This window comes from Rana temporaria, chromosome 2, assembly GCF_905171775.1.
Source record: "Rana temporaria chromosome 2, aRanTem1.1, whole genome shotgun sequence".
NCBI classification, from domain to species: Eukaryota; Metazoa; Chordata; class Amphibia; order Anura; family Ranidae; genus Rana; species Rana temporaria.
The window spans coordinates 102,217,293-102,234,109 of NC_053490.1; the positions used below are offsets into that span (position 1 = coordinate 102,217,293).

General features: G+C 45.6%; 1 protein-coding gene across 1 annotated transcript in view; it reads left to right on the plus strand.

The window, feature by feature from the left end:
• Positions 1 to 1,923: 1,923 nt before the first annotated feature.
• TNS2 (tensin 2) overlaps positions 1,924 to 16,817 on the plus strand; it is a 272,141-nt gene continuing 257,247 nt past the window's right edge. The window contains 1 exon segment of the mRNA XM_040340630.1: positions 1,924 to 2,055. Coding sequence (XP_040196564.1) covers positions 1,981 to 2,055 — 75 coding nt within the window. The 5' untranslated portion in view covers positions 1,924 to 1,980.

Below are 16,817 nucleotides of genomic sequence, written 5' to 3' on the forward strand. Positions count from 1 at the left end.
CACGGAATATTCATTTGATTACATTTTTGGTCTTTCACTTATGAACTTTTCACTTTAACATATGATCCATCAGTCTTTCTGATTCATTTTCAGCCAGATATCATTGTTGGGTCATTCTTTCATATATTTACAGTTCATATTTATTTTTCATTTGTTTGCTATTTATAAGTGTGATTTCCTGGATTATTCACATATTTCATTTGAAGTGTTGATGTATTCAAATTGTTGTTTTTAGTTTTTCACTAGTTGTGCAATCACTACAGGGTTTGATGGGCACAGTGGCTGCGTTTGATGGGCACAGTGGCTGCGTTTGATGGGCACAGTGGCTGTGTTTGATGGCACAGTGGTGGCAATTGATGAGCACAGTAGCTGTGTTTGATGGGCACAATGGCTGTGTTTGATGACACAGTGGTGGCAATTGATGGGCACAGTGGCTACGTTTGATGGCACAGTGGTGGCAATTGATGAGCACAGTAGCTGTGTTTGATGGGCACAGTGACTGTGTTTGATGGCACAGTGGTGGCAATTTATGAGCACAGTAGCTGTGTTTGATGGGCACAGTGGCTGTGTTTGATGGCACAGTGGTGGCAATTGATGGGCACAGTGGCTACGTTTGATGGCACAGTGGTGGCAATTGATGACCACAGTAGCTGTGTTTGATGGGCACAGTGGCGGCAATTGATGAGCACAGTAGCTGTGTTTGATGGGCACAGTGGCGGCAATTGATGAGCACAGTAGCTGTGTTTGATGGGCACAGTGGCGGCAATTGATGAGCACAGTAGCTGTGTTTGATGGGCACAGTGGCGGCAATTGATGAGCACAGTAGCTGTGTTTGATGGGCACAGTAGCAGCGTTTGATGGGCACAGTGACTGTGTTTGATGGCACAGTGGTGGCAATTGATGAGCACAGTAGCTGTGTTTGATGGGCACAGTGGCTGTGTTTGATGGCACAGTGGTGGCAATTGATGGGCACAGTGGCTACGTTTGATGGCACAGTGGTGGCAATTGATGAGCACAGTAGCTGTGTTTGATGGGCACAGTGGCAGCAATTGATGAGCACAGTAGCTGTGTTTGATGGGCACAGTGGCGGCAATTGATGAGCACAGTAGCTGTGTTTGATGGGCACAGTGGCGGCAATTGATGAGCACAGTAGCTGTGTTTGATGGGCACAGTAGCAGCGTTTGATGGGCACAGTGACTGTGTTTGATGGCACAGTGGTGGCAATTTATGAGCACAGTAGCTGTGTTTGATGGGCACAGTGGCTGTGTTTGATGGCACAGTGGCTGTGTTTGATGGGCACAGTGGCTACGTTTAATGGCACAGTGGTGGCAATTGATGAGCACAGTAGCTGTGTTTGATGGGCACAGTGGCGGCAATTGATGGGCACAGTAGCTGTGTTTGATGGGCACAGTGGCTGCACTTGATGTTTTTTTTAGTTTGTTTGCACCCCCCCCCCCCCCCTAAAATGTTGAGCACCAGCCGCCACTGGATGTGCAGCCGACAAATTTGCAGCAACTGAATGATGCTATCATGTCCATATGGACCAAAATCTCTGAGGAATGTTTCCAACACCTTGTTGAATCTATGCCACGGAGAATTAAGACAGTTCTGAAGGCAAAAGGAGGTCCAACCAAGTACTTGCTACTTGTGCCTAATAAAGTGGCCGGTGAGTATATATATATATATATATATATATATATATATATATATATATATATATATATATATATGAAATGATAAATACATGGAGTGATCACTGTATATAGACAATGTCGGGGTGAGATAGAGCAGCACACGGAGTGACCTGACATTATATAATGGAGAGTGACAGGACAGACATTGTGCAGGCAGTGAGAGGTGAAGGGTGCAGCCTCCTCTCCCGCCCCTAGGCGGAGCTGTGCTCGCTGTCCAGCAGAGTGCGGACTGTATAGCGGAGTGCGGTGCGGAGTGCCCGGTGTCGGGTCATGCTATTCGTTCTGTATGGGCTGTGCGGGGAGCAGCGCGGTGAGAGGACCGGAGACTGGACGGAACAAGAGGACAATGCATCTGACCGAGGTACTACTGACTCCATGCAGCCCTCCACATCTGCACACGACAACCCGGGGCAGCAGCGGGGTCACCTAGTCCCGAATTCCCTACATTAACCTGTTCAGGGCTGGAAGTGTCCTCCTACTTGGGGGACTTTGGGCAAGTTTTCAGGGACCTTGACATGTGTTCTGTGTAATGAAGACATGGTAGGATTGGATTGTATGGTGTATGGGGGCACTGCGATCAGGAGATGATGGAGGTGGGACTGATCCCTATCCAACTTCTATACAGATGTGATCCCTGATATATCTAATATAGGGGAGGATTGGATTGGTGGGACTGATTCCTATCCAACTTGTATACAGATGTGATCCCTGACATATCCATCATAGGGAAGGATTGGATTGCTGGGACTGATCCCTATCCTAATAATTGTACAGATGTGATCCCTGATTTATCCAATATAGGGGAGGATTGGATTGGTGGGACTGATCCCTCTCCTATTTATTGTACAGATGTGATCCCTGACATATCTAATATAGGGGGGGGGGGGTTCGATTGGTGGGACTGATCCCTCTCCTGATAATTGTACAGATGTGATCCCTGACATACAACACACATGGGAAGGATTGATGGGACTGATCCCTCTCTGGCTCCTAATAATTGTACAGATGTGACATCCCTGACATATCCAATATAGGGGGGGATTGCTGGGACCAAACCCTCTCCTATTAATTGTACAAATGTGATCCCTGACATATCCAATATAGAGAGGGGGGGGGCTGACATATCCAATATAGGGGGGGGGGGGGGGGCTGACATATCCAATATAAAGGGGGGGGGCTGACATATCCAATATAGAGGGGGGGCTGACATATCCAATATAGAGGGGGGGCTGACATATCCAATATAGGGGGGAGGCTAACATATCCAATATAGAGGGGGGGGGCTGACATATCCAATATAGAGGGGGGCTGACATATCCAATATAGAGGAGGGGGGGGGCTGACATATCCAATATAGAGGGGGGAGCTGACATATCCAATATAGAGGAGGGGGGGCTGACATATCCAATATAGAGGGGGGGCTGACATATCCAATGTAGAGGGGGGCTGACATATCCAATATAGAGGGGGGCTGACATATCCAATATAGAGGGGGGGCTGACATATCCAATGTAGAGGGGGGCTGACATATCCAATATAGAGGGGGGCTGACATATCCAATATAGAAGGGGGCTGACATATCCAATATAGAGGGGGGCTGACATATCCAATATAGAGGGGGGCTAACATATCCAATATAGAGGGGGGGCTGACATATCCAATGTAGAGGGGGGCTGACATATCCAATATAGAGGGGGGGCTGACATATCCAATATAGAGGGGGGCTGACATATCCAATATAGAGGGGAGGCTGACAAATCCAATATAGAGGGGGACTGACATATCCAATATAGAGGGGGGGCTGACATATCCAATATAGGGGGAGGGCTGACATATCCAATATAGAGGGGGGGCTGACATATCCAATATAGAGGGGGGCTGACATATCCAATATAGAGGGGGGCTGACATATCCAATATAGAGGGGGGCTGACATATCCAATATAGAGGGGGACTGACATATCCAATATAGGGGGGGGGCTGACATATCCAATATAGAGGGGGGGCTGACATATCCAATATAGAGGGGGGGCTGACATATCCAATATAGGGGGGGTGACATATCCAATATAGAGGGGGGCTGACATATCCAATATAGAGGGGGGCTGACATATCCAATATAGAGGGGGGCTGACATATCCAATATAGAGGGGGGCTGACATATCCAATATAGAGGGGGGCTGACATATCCAATATAGAGGGGGGGCTGACATATCCAATGTAGAGGGGGGGCTGACATATCCAATATAGAGGGGGGCTGACATATCCAATATAGAGGGGGGGCTGACATATCCAATATAGAGGGGGGCTGACATATCCAATGTAGAGGGGGGCTGGCATATCCAATATAGAGGGGGGCTGACATATCCAATATAGAGGGGGGCTGACATATCCAATATAGAGGGGGGCTGACATATCCAATATAGAGGGGGGCTGACATATCCAATATAGAGGGGGGCTGACATATCCAATATAGAGGGGGGCTGACATATCCAATATAGAGGGGGGCTGACATATCCAATATAGAGGGGGGCTGACATATCCAATATAGAGGGGGGCTGACATATCCAATATAGAGGGGGGCTGACATATCCAATATAGAGGGGGGCTGACATATCCAATATAGGCCATACTGCACACATAGGAAGGATTGATTGGTCTGGATCCCTCTCCTAATAATTGTACAGATGTGATCTCTGACGTATCCAATATGGGGGGGGGGGGTATTGCTGGGACACTTAGGGGTTACTGTGCACTTTGTAAGGGCATTTGCTCCAGAGCTTAGTAAATGGGGGGAAGCTCTGCTAACTTTCATCATCCAATCATGTGCAAGAAAAAAAAGTGTGTTTTTTTTCTCCTTACATGTAAATGGATGTTCTTTAGAAAGCAAAGTTATTTACTAAATTCTGGAAGCAAATTCCCTTGCAAATTGAACGTCTATTTGTCCTTTTATAAACCCACCGGATTGTGTGTGGGCGGAGTCTGCGGAGTCTGTCATCAGTATCTGGCCTCAATTTTCATCGCATTCCCAGATACAACTTGTTAAAGTTTGGGACACTATTTTTTTTTTCTAACATGTGATGAGAAATCTATTTGTATTATTAGTACTACAATATTAGTATTTATTACTATTATAATAGATGGATATGATTATATAAATATTTGCCCCAGTATTATTGTACATGACGGATGGGAGAGGAAGCTCTGCTTGGTGTCAGTGTTCAGTCTGGATGGGAGATGGGTATAGAGGGGATGGGAAGAAGATGATGTCCCCAAATTTCTTTAATGATCACCCAAAAATAAGAGTATCATCGTGCACATACTGTACATATAGATGGCACATAGACAGTGTACTCCCCTATCGTCCCTAGATGTATTTAGTGTACGCCCCCGGATAAAAGATCATGTACTCCTTTAGATAAAAGACCATGTACTCCTTTAGTGTCTATTGGATTTCTTTAGTGCCCTAACAAAGATAAGAGTAGCACCATACATACACCGACAGATGGCACATTAATATAGGCAGTGTACACCCCTATCATCCCGAATCCCTATCATTTTTTTAGTGCTCCCCCCAAGGTAAGAGTAGCTTTGTGCATTTACATATGGATGGCACATAGATATATACAGCATATTCTATCAGGTCCGGTACAAGGATTTTGGACACCCAAGACAAAACCTATTTTTTCTGCCCCTCCCTTTAGCCCTGCCCGTGTATACCCTGCCTTTTTAATGAAGCGCCCATCATACGCAGCCCACCAGCACTCATCAAATGCAGCCTCACCAGCGCCCATCAATGCAGCCTCACCAGCGCCCATCAATGCAGCCTCACCAGCGCCCATAAATGTAGCCTACCGGCGCCCATCAAATGTAGCCTACCAGCGAACATCAAATGTAGCCTACCAGCGCCCATAAAATTAAGCCTACCAGCGCCCATCAAATTAAGCCTACCAGCGCCCACCAATGCAGCCTACCAGCGCCCATCAATGAATGTTTGCTTGCTTCCATTCATTCGGGAGTCGGGACACAGACACAGTCCTCCGCTGCGTCTCTGACACTATGGGGGTTATTTACTAACGGCAAATCCACTTTGCACTACAAGTGCAAACTACAAGTGCACTTGAAATTGCACTGAAAGTACACTTAGAAATGCAGTCACTGTAGATCCGAGGGGGGACATACAAAGGAAAATAAAAAACAGAATTTTAGCTTGCACATGATTGGATAATAAAATCAGCAGAGCTTCCCCTCCTTTCAGATCTACCAATCAGATTTACAGTGACTGCACTTCCAAGTGCCCTTTGCACTTGTAGTTTGCACTTATAGTGCAAAGTGGATTTTCCTTTCGTAAATAACCCCCAATGTGTGGACAGAGCAGTGGCTGCCTGCTGATGCTGAGGCCTCGTACACACGACCGTTTTCCTCGACAAAATCCATCAAGAAACTTTGTGGGAGAGCTTTTTTGCAGAGGAAAACGGTCGTGTGTATGTTTTTCGTCGAGAAAACTGTTGTGGATCTCGACGAGAAAAAAAGAAAACATGCTCTCTTTTTTCTCGTCGGGAGTCTCAATTTCCTCGTCGTGTTTCTCGTTGGGCTGGTTTACGACGAGAAACGCGTTTGTGTGTATGCTTAGAAACCCGCGCATGCTCAGAATAAAGTATGAGACGGGAGCGCACCTTCGGTAAAAGTAGCGTTCGTAATGGAGATAGCACATTCGTCACACTGTAACAGACTGAAAAGCGCAAATCGTCTCTCACCAAACTTTTACTTAACATGCAGTAACACGAGATTAGTAAAAGCAGCCCCAAGGGTGGCACCAGTGGAATGGAACTTCCCCTTTATAGTGCCGTCGTACGTGTTGTACGTCACCGCGTTTGAGAACAACGAGATTTTGTCTTGACAGTGTGTATGCAAGGAAAGCTTGACAAGATTCTCGTCGAGGAAAACTATGGGCCGAATTCAGAAAAAATTTACGACGGGTATCTCCAGATATACCGTCGTAAGTCTTAGTGTGTGCCGTCGTATCTTGGCGCCTGATTCAAAGAATCAGATACGCCTCAGGGTTGCCAAGATATGAGCGGCGTAAGTCTCCTACGCCGTCGTATCTTGGGGGGCATATTTATGCTGGCCGCTAGGTGGCGCTTCCGTTGATTTCTGCGTCGAATATGCAAATGACCTAGATACGCCGATTCACAAATGTAGTTCCGTCCGGCGCATCTATATACGCCGTTTACGTAAGGGGTCGGTCCGGCTTAACTTTACCCCTCATAAAGCAGGGGTATGTCATGTTAGGTATGGACATCGGAAACATCGGAACAGCGTCGTATTTTACGTCGTTTACGTAAGTCGTCCGTGAATGGGGATGGGCGTAGGTTACGTTCACGTCGCCTAAACATTGAGCCGACGTATCTTAGGGAGAAAATTCGACGTGATACTGAGCATGCGCGCGCATGCGCCGTTCGTAAAGCGCGTCATTTACGTGGGGTCACGAATCATTTACATACAACACGCCCACTACCAGCCTAGTTTAAATTAGGCGGGCTTACGCCGGCCCATATACGCTACGCCACCGTAACTAAGGACGCAAATTGTTTCTGAATACGGTACTCGCCTGACTTAGTTACGGTGGCGTATCGCATATGAGATTCGCTACGCCCGCAGAAAGATACGCGATTCTTTCTGAATCCGGTCCAATGTTTCTTTCACGACGAGATTCTCGGTCATGTGTATGAGGCCTCAGACTTAGTTGCTTGCTGCAGAGAGAAGAGAGTAATAACACCAGTGGCAGGGCACCCTAGGCAGCAGGGCGCCCTGGGTGGCTGCCTAGTTTGCCTAGTGGTAGCACCGGCCTTGTCATCTATTGTCTCTTGGAATACACTTCTCTTATCAGGAGTACCAAAGGATGTAAACAAAGCTACAATTAGCAATCATATAAAGACTGTTATCCAGCACTCACAGACAGGAGCTGAAGGGTGCTTTAAAAGAAATGTATAGTCCTTTAATGTATTTTTTTTTTTAGTAAAACTTGAACAAGAGATAAGTTGATTTTTTTTTTTACTATTTTCTGAAATAGACAGGCTTGTTTTATTCAACCTTACTAAGAAACAAATGAATCTTAATCATTTATTATGTGTTAATGTTAAAATAAAACCATGTTTTGTGTAAAGTCTCTAATGGTGAATGTACATGAAGTGGCCATATTTGCTTCTTACTATACTGGGGATAGATAAAAAAAAGAAAACAAGAAAATCTGCTCTGGTTTAATTTGTGGGAATTCATTGAATCCTGCTGGAAATCCATGAAGCCTAAATTTAGCTGCAAACCCTATTGAAGTCTGTGAGGGAATTTCCCAATGACATTCTGATTTCGGGGGCAGAATGGAAAAAACATCAACCCTCTAACATACATTTTATGGAGATGCCTTTAAGATGTACTGTATTTATCGGCATATAACACGCACCTTCATTTTAAGAGGGAAGTCTCAGAAAAAAAAAATTACATTTTAAATAAAGAACTTTGAAGCAAAATAAGGGTTAGTGCCCATCAATGCAGGCTGATCAATGCCCAGCAGCAACCTCAAAATTGCCCATCAATACAGCTTCATCAGTGCCCATCTGCAGCTTCACAATTGCCCATCAATGCAGCTTGAGCAATGCCCATCTGCAGCCTCCCCATTGCCATTAATGCAGCCCATCTCAGGGAGGGGGGCGGGATGAGCGCCATCAGATTACATACAGAGAGAATCTCCTGTTTACTTGGCGGCCTCCTTAAAGGGCTTGTAAAGGAATTTTTTTTTTATCTTAATAGCTTCCTTTATCTTAATGCAGTGCTGTTTTCATGTCCTCATTGTTTGTTTTTGCTCTCAAGTTGCTGTAATTCTTCTCTGATCTCCACACTTCCTGGTTGTCTGTTTCCTGATAACCACAGTATTGGGAGCTTTCTCTCTGTGGTCACTAATAAAGGTGGTGTGATTACTGTGTGTCTAAAACCCCTCAGTACCAATCAGTTTCGTTTTCCAAACCATCACTGCCCTGTATTGGCTCTGTGGCTCTGTACAGCAGAGGCAGGAAACAACAGGCAAAAACGAAACTAGAAACTACAGGTACATTATATGATTGATTTTTATCTATTTTTAATCATTTTTAAAAGGAATCAGTCAACTATTATGTCTCTATACCCTGTAAACAGTCATTTCAGCAAAAACATTTATTTTATTTACAACTCCTTTAATACAAAGTTCCACCTCCTGGACCAGCTTCTATGATAGACAGAACACTGGTCCAATACCGGCCCAGGAGATGGGACTTCCTATTACAAAGACTACTGAGTAAACAGGAGGTTCTCACTGTATGTAATCTGATGGCGCTCGTCTCGCCCCCCCCACCCCCCCCGTTCTCTCAGATGCAGCCCAAATTGTAGTGTCAGCGCATAACACGCACACACTACCGTATTTATCGGCGTATACCGCGCACTTTTTTGCCCTGAAAATCAGGGCAAAATCGTGGGTGTGCGGTATACACCGATACCCGCTTTCCCGCGCCGAGTTTGAATACTTCGCCGACATATACTGAGCGCAGTACACTCGTGTATTGTCAGGCAGTCTCGGCTCCTCCCGCGCTGACGTCCTGGACGTACAGGACGTCAGCGCGGGTAGCCGAGCATTGCCGACAATACACGAGTGTACTGCGCTCTGTATATGTCGGCGCAGTATTCAAACTCAGCGCGGGAAACGAGCGGGGAGGACGCGACGACGCCGCAGAAGGACGCCGGACCCGACGAAGAGGACACCCGAAGCCGCAGACGGACGCCGGACCCGACGAAGAGGACACCCGAAGCCGCAGAAGGACGCCGGACCCGACGAAGAGGACACCCGAAGCCGCAGACGGACGCCGGACCCGACGAAGAGGACACCCGAAGCCGCAGACGGACGCCGGACCCGACAAGGCCGCCGATGGATGCCGCGCAAGACACCAAAACTGTAAGTACAAAAAAAAAAATTTCCACAGGATTCGGGGCAACTTTAGGGGTGCGCGGTATACGCGGGAGCGCGTTATACCGCGATAAATACGGTATTTGCAACCGATTTTCAGGGTGAAAAAGTGAGTGTTATACACCAATAAATACAGTAAGTTGCTTTACAGAACTGTACATTTTTTACAGACAGTGTCAGAAACACTATATTCTAACATCACGTTTTTTGGATGTGCAAGATGCATTAGTACATTTAGATGACTTGATTAACAAATTAAAGCTAATCTCTACTTTATAAGCAGTTACAACAAACTGTTTTTTTTTGCGATAATCGTTGACCATTACAAGCAACCCTGTCAGTGGTAAATGGTTTGTCTCAACCTTCTAACTGCCATTTTTGCGGGACAGCTTGGTCTGTTAAAGGACGTTGAAAATGAACAGACTTAGGGCCCATTCACACTAGAATACAGTGCGTTAAAGCTCCTGTGCGGCTTTCCACACCGCATTCTAATCGCACTGCCCTTGCGATCAGCCGCGGGGGTCAGTGCAAAATGTACGACGCAAACGGCCTGCACTGGATTGTATGGTACAAAATTACCATGTGATGTGGTTGCTGTGCGTTTTACAAGAAGTGCATGCGCTACTTTTGGTGCAATTTCAGCCTATTCAAAATGAATAGGGCTGAAATCATACTGCACAGAACTGCATGTGAATTACATAAGAACCGCTGTGTTCCTGTGCGATTCCTACTGTGAATGGGCTCTTATTGATGGGATCACCTGATAAAAACAAAGAAAAAAAAAGACTAAAAAAAGTGACAGACATTTTACAGGAATATAAAAGATCTGTGACTGTTACATTTTAGCAGCTCATGATAGCATGTTTATGAGTGCTTTGAACCTGGCTTTCATAGGCAACACAGTAACTGTATTTTACTAGGAGAAAAACTGGACATGTAATGACAAACTGAGCTTAAAGTGTTACTGAACCTAAAAACTTTTTTTTCCTTAAAGTGGAAGTATCCCCTCCTATTGTTTTCAGCCAAGGAAGCGGCCATCTTGGCCTCTGTTTAAACTGCAACTGCCACGATGCTGCACATGTGATCAGTTATGAAACCAGCCATTGGATGGTTTGACAGTTTGGTTGAGAGCACAAGCAAATGTGACATCTAGCATTTCCGGCATGCCGGGAATGTTAACTGTTTTTTTTAAACTATCAAATAGATGGGTTTACTTCCGCTTTAATGCATTGCTTGCATTAAGGTAAAAAAATGTTTCCGTGCCCCTCTGCCCCCACTTCCCTGTGTGAAGGGGAAGAGAGGGGAGAAGAGATCAGCGCGGTGCACGGCTGCATCTATTCTCCCCTCTTTCCTCCTTACACAGCCTTCAAGCAGCAGCAGGAGTCATTGGCTCTTTCTGCTGTCAATCAGAGGAAGTGGGGCGGGCCTATGTCCCGCTGTGTAAATCTATGGAGCGCGGCTCCATTGAAACACAGCTCGGTAGCGCGGGGACTACCTCTCCACATAGCCAGCGGCTGGCTATGGTAGTCCCGCAGAAGAAGAGGTGGAGCCAAGATCACCCCCGGGGATCCCAGAAGAGGAGGATCGAGGGTCGCTCTGAGCAATACCTCTGCACAGAGCAGGTAAGTATAAACATGTTTGTTATTTTAATTAAAAAAAAATTGAGTTTAGTAACACTAAACCCTCGTTCACACTGAACACGGCTTTCGAAATTATGCAAGTTCACATGAACTTGTACGATTTTCAAAACCGCATTTCATTCTGACTTTGGGGGCGACTTGAAAGATATCTGTGCGTGTTCATGCACAGATGTCTATTGAAATCACCCCCAAAGTCACCAAAAGTAGTGCAAAAACTACTTTTGGAAATCAGTGCAGTGACGCAAAGTCAGCGTCGCACCAATTGGGATGCTCCTATTGCCGGCAATAGGCACAGATTTGACAGGTCAAATCGCACCGATGTGAACGGGGCTGAACATAAACAGCCCTTCTGTGGATTCTTACTTGAGTTGCATAGTAATCAGTGGCAGATCCAGATGTGACTAAGTATGGGAATGTGGGGTCACATCACTTAAGCCCTGTACACACGATCGGATATCTGATGGAATCTAATCCGATGGATTTTTTTCGTCGGATATCCGATGAAGCTGACTTTCATCACTCTTGCCTACACACTATCGGTTAAAAATGTGACCGTGTCCAACGCGGTGATGTAAAACACTGAGAAAAATGAAGTTCAATGCTTCCGAGCATGCGTCAACTTGATTCTGAGCATGTGTGGATTTTTGACCGATGGACTTCTCCACAGACGATCGTTTTTTTTCTATCGTTTTTTTAACCATAGGAAAAATTTAAAACAGGTTCTATTTTTTTTTCACCGATGGAAAAAAATGGGGCCCACACACGATCGGTTTGTCCGATGAAAACGGTCCATTTTCATCAGACAAACCGATCGTGTGTACAGGGCTTAAGAGTTAAATAATGCTGAAAAAAATGTGATAAAATAACACATGTGGAAACAATTGATAAAATGTTCAATTCACTAAGAATTGTGTGGTAAATAACTACTGCGTTAAAGTTTTGATAATGTGGTAATTATCGCATATTTTCATGCGATAATTTATCGCATTGAGCTGGTTGAGCAGGCTGGGAAGCCAGCCGCCGCATCCTTAACATCTGCCAGCGGGTTCCCTGTCGACCGCTGAATATAAAGAAAATATACCGGGAATTACTGAGTCATCCTTTGTTAAGGACACGGCGCCCGGCATCCCTGGCCCGCTCCTTAAAAACCAGCTATTTGGCGGGGGGACCGCCAACACTGTTTCTGACAAAATACTGCATGTGATACTGGCAGCAAAACCCTGGTGTTCCGATTTTCTGCAATATTTACCGGCACATTTTTATTTAGTGTTAAATATCGCACAATCGTTTCTTTTAGTGAATTAAACATTTTTTTACCCCCATGCGATTATTTATGCAAAAAAGGTCATGACCGTGTTATCGCATACGGTAACCATTAGTATATTGAACCCTATGGGGTAGATTCAGGTAGATTGGCGTAAATTTCTGCGGGCGTAGCGTATCTCAGATACGCTACACCTCTGTAACTTAGTGAGGCAGGTTCTGTATTCACCAAGAACCTGCACCCTAAGTTACGGCGGCGTAGCGTAAATCTGCCGGCGTAAGCGCGCCTAATTCAAATTGTGAAGAGGTGGGCATGTTTTATGTAAGTAAAACATGACCCCATGTAAATGACGTTTTTGACTAACGGCGCATGCGCCGTCCGTGAACGTAACCCAGTGCGCATGCTCCAAATTAACACGCAAAAAGCCAATGCTTTCGACGTGAGCGTAAATTACGCACAGCCCTATTCGCGAACGACTTACGCAAACGACGTAATCGCCGGAAAATTTGACGCTGGCTCGACGTCCATACTTAACATAGGATACGCCTCATATAGCAGGGGTAACTTTACGCCGGAAAAAGCCTAACGTAAACTACGTAAAAAAATGCGCCAGGTGGACGTACGTTTCTGAATCGGCGTATCTACCTAATTTGCATATTCCTCGCGTAAATCTACAGAAGCGCCACCTAGCGGCCAGCGTAAATATGCAACTAAGATACAACGGCGTAAGAGACTTACGCCATTTGGATCTTAGCCAAATTCCGGCGTATCTTGTTTTCTGAATACAGAAAAAAGATACGCCGGAGCATCTTAGAAGTTACGCGGCGTATCAATAGATACGCCAGCGTAACCTCTTTCTGAATCTACCCCTATGTCTCCCAACCCATTAGCCTTACGAAGATGTCAGCGTGCATTTGGCTACCCTCTGTAAAGACGAAGGAGAAGTATTTTGCATCCCTGTATGTAGATAAATCTGACTTTTTGGCCTTCACAATCTGCGTACACAAAGAGGCCCTTTAATAACTCCTTCTGCACATAAATATGAATAGCAAGAGTGTGGTTGGGGAAGGCCTGTCCTGGTGGGTGTACGGATTAAACTATGTTGAGTATTCGCTTAGCTGAGTTAGAACTGAGGGGGTCTGTTACTAACGCAGCCACTGCTATGTCCTGTGTATACTCGGAGAGACATTGCGGTCAGTGACGTGATTGTAGGGGTCCTTCAGGAAGAAGTGATGTGCAGTGGCAGCCCCGGTATATACACAAATTTCCATCATCCTACATAAAACATAACACAGTGTAAGCTTCCTGTCTCTTTTCTCTAAACACTCTCAGAAGACTCAGATTCTCCATAAATACGATGGGCTGCTTTTCTACAGATTGGTAGAGGTTTGCTCCATCTATGGATATTTCCTAATGTTTACATTAGTAACATCTTCATGCTGTAACCTTAAAGAGTCAGTATATCCCAGCCAAATCCCTCAGTTTTTGGTAGGTGCTGGAGAGTTATTCCACCAGAAGGCTTCTTAAATCTCTTGGGGACACTTGTGGTGAGATCTCTGTGCTTCAATACTCAGGTCTGAGGCCCCGTACACACGGCCGAGAAACTCGACGAGCAAAACACATCGTTTTGCTCGTCGAGTTCCTTGTGAAGCCGCCGAGGATCTCGGCGAGCCAAGTTTCCCCGTTGACTAATGAGGAAATAGAGAACATGTTCTCTATTTGGCCCGACGAGATCCTCGTCGGTTTCCTCGGCCGAAAGTGTAAGTGGGTTTCTCGGCAGAATACGGCTCCGATCGAGTTTCTGGCTGAATTCTGCCGATAAACTTGGTCGTGTGTACGGGGCCTTACACCTGTCTTGGTTAGTGCAAGGGGGGGTATCACTCACATGGTTGGGATTTTAATGTATTTTATTTTATGAAGACTCTTACCCTAGGTGGACAGTAATAGAGTCAAATTTATGATATTGAGATCTTAAGCCCTCTACACATGACCGGTTTTCCTGCCAGGAAAACTGCCAAGAGAGCTTTTGGCCGGGAAAACCGGCTGTGTGTATGCTTCCTCGCAGTTTTTCCAACAGGAAAACTGCCAGGAATCCCGGCGGGAAAATGGAGAACCTGCTAGTCCTGTACACACGGCCGGGATTCCCGACGGGAAAATGGAGAACCTGCTTGGTAACATTCCCCGTGTACACACGATAGGTTTTCCCGTCTGGAAAACTGCGGGGAGAGCTTTGGCCGGGAATCCCGGCCGAGTGTATGCTCCCTCGCAGGGTTTTTCCCATAGGATAAATGCCGGGTTTAAAACCGCCGGGAATCCCAGCGGAAAAATAGAGAGCAGGTTCTCTATTTTCCCACCGGGATTCCCGGCAGTTTTCCTGTCGGTAAAACTGCGAGGAAGCATACACATGGCCGGTTTTCCCAGCCAAAAGCTCTGTTGGCAGTTTTCCTGCCAGGAAAACCGGTCGTGTGTACAGGGCTGCTTTCTATTTTCCTGCCGGGATTCCCGGCGGTTTTAAACCCGGCAGTTTTCCTATGGGGAGACACTGCGAGGGAGCATACACACGGCTGGGATTCCTGGCCAAAGCTCTCCCCGCAGTTTTCCCAGCGGGGAAACCTCTCGTGTGTACATGGGGAAATTTACCGAGCAGGTTCTCGGTTTTCCCGTCGGGATTCCCGGCGGACTTTATACCGGATTCCCGGCGGGCTTTACAGTTGGCATATCCAAGACAAATTTACTAGCCAGGGGCTTTTTAGGTCAACCCGTGTCCACTAATAACTTATTATTACACTTGGGTGGACTAAAGCTTCAGTACAGTGTTTCATAAACTATGGGTCATATTGGGTCATAGATGTGTATGCGATGGGTCAATTCTTGATTGTGTAGCCTGGTTTGTCCAAGTTCAAAATCAGTGGAAAGTGATTTAGCACAATGACAGCACAGAGACATACAAGGTACTAAATTGAGTGCAATGTGAAAGCGAATGCCCAAAATGCCCAATGCCCATTGCCCAATGCCCAAAGCGAATTACACAGACAGACTGAGAGAGACTGATACCAAGTCAAATTTAGGTGCTTGGACTACTTGTATTATAACATTTCCTGATGTGTTATAAATACAGAACTGCATTATGTTTTATGTACCCTGTATCTGCCTGGAGTCCACCTTTAAATAGTTTTGGTACATGTATGAGTATTTATATTGGCATCAGTCTTGGGAATCTATTATTCTAGCTATTATAACTATACACATGCATATATAATAATTATTGTTTTATTAACAATTCATTTTTCTGCATACAAATAAGAAAACATTAAGAACTATAGTTGAATAGAAACAAATGTGTTTACTGTTTGTACATTTTTTTTTGTTTGTTTTTTATTATTATTATACAACCATTGATTTGACTTTAAAGGGGTTGATTTAACTTGACAGATAGTAACCCACGTTTAAAACATCCGTTTTGCCGCGTCTAGCGGCGTTTTGCCGTGTTTGTGTTTAGAAGCGTTTCTAAAAAATAAATGAAAATATATAAGCCAATACTCGATCGTTTTACTTTTTGTGGTGCACAAAGAAGCTCAGTGCAGCCCAATGGATGTGGTATAAGTGAACCCTTTACCCACTTAAGGACCGCCGCACGCCGATGTACGTCGGCAGATTGGCACGGCTGGGCACAAGGGCGTACAGGTACGTCTCCTTTAAGATCCCAGCCGTGGGTCGCGACCCAGTTCTGAGCTAGGTGCCCGGACCCGCGGACCCGAACGCCGCTGGTGTCCAGCGATCGGGTCACAGAGCTGAAGAACGGGGAGAGGTAAGTGTAAACAAACCTTTCCCTGCTCTTCCTAGTGGCAGTGGCAGTGATCGTCTGTTCCCTGTCATAGGGAATGACAATCAGTGACGTGTCATGCCAGGCCACACCCCCTTATAGTAAGAATCAGACACTAGGGCACACTTAACCCCTACAGCGCCACCTAGTGGTTAACCCCTTCACTGCCAGTGTTATTTTCACAGTAACCAGTGCATTTTTATAGTGCTGATCGCTGTAAAAATTACAATGGTCCAAAAAATGTGTCAAAAGTGTCCGATGTGTCCACCATAATGTCGCAGTCACGATAAAAATCGCTGATCTCCACCATTACTACTAAAAAAAAATATTAATAAAAATGCCATAAATCTCTCCCCTATTTTATGGGTGCTATAACTTTTGCGCAAACCGATCAATAAACGCCTATT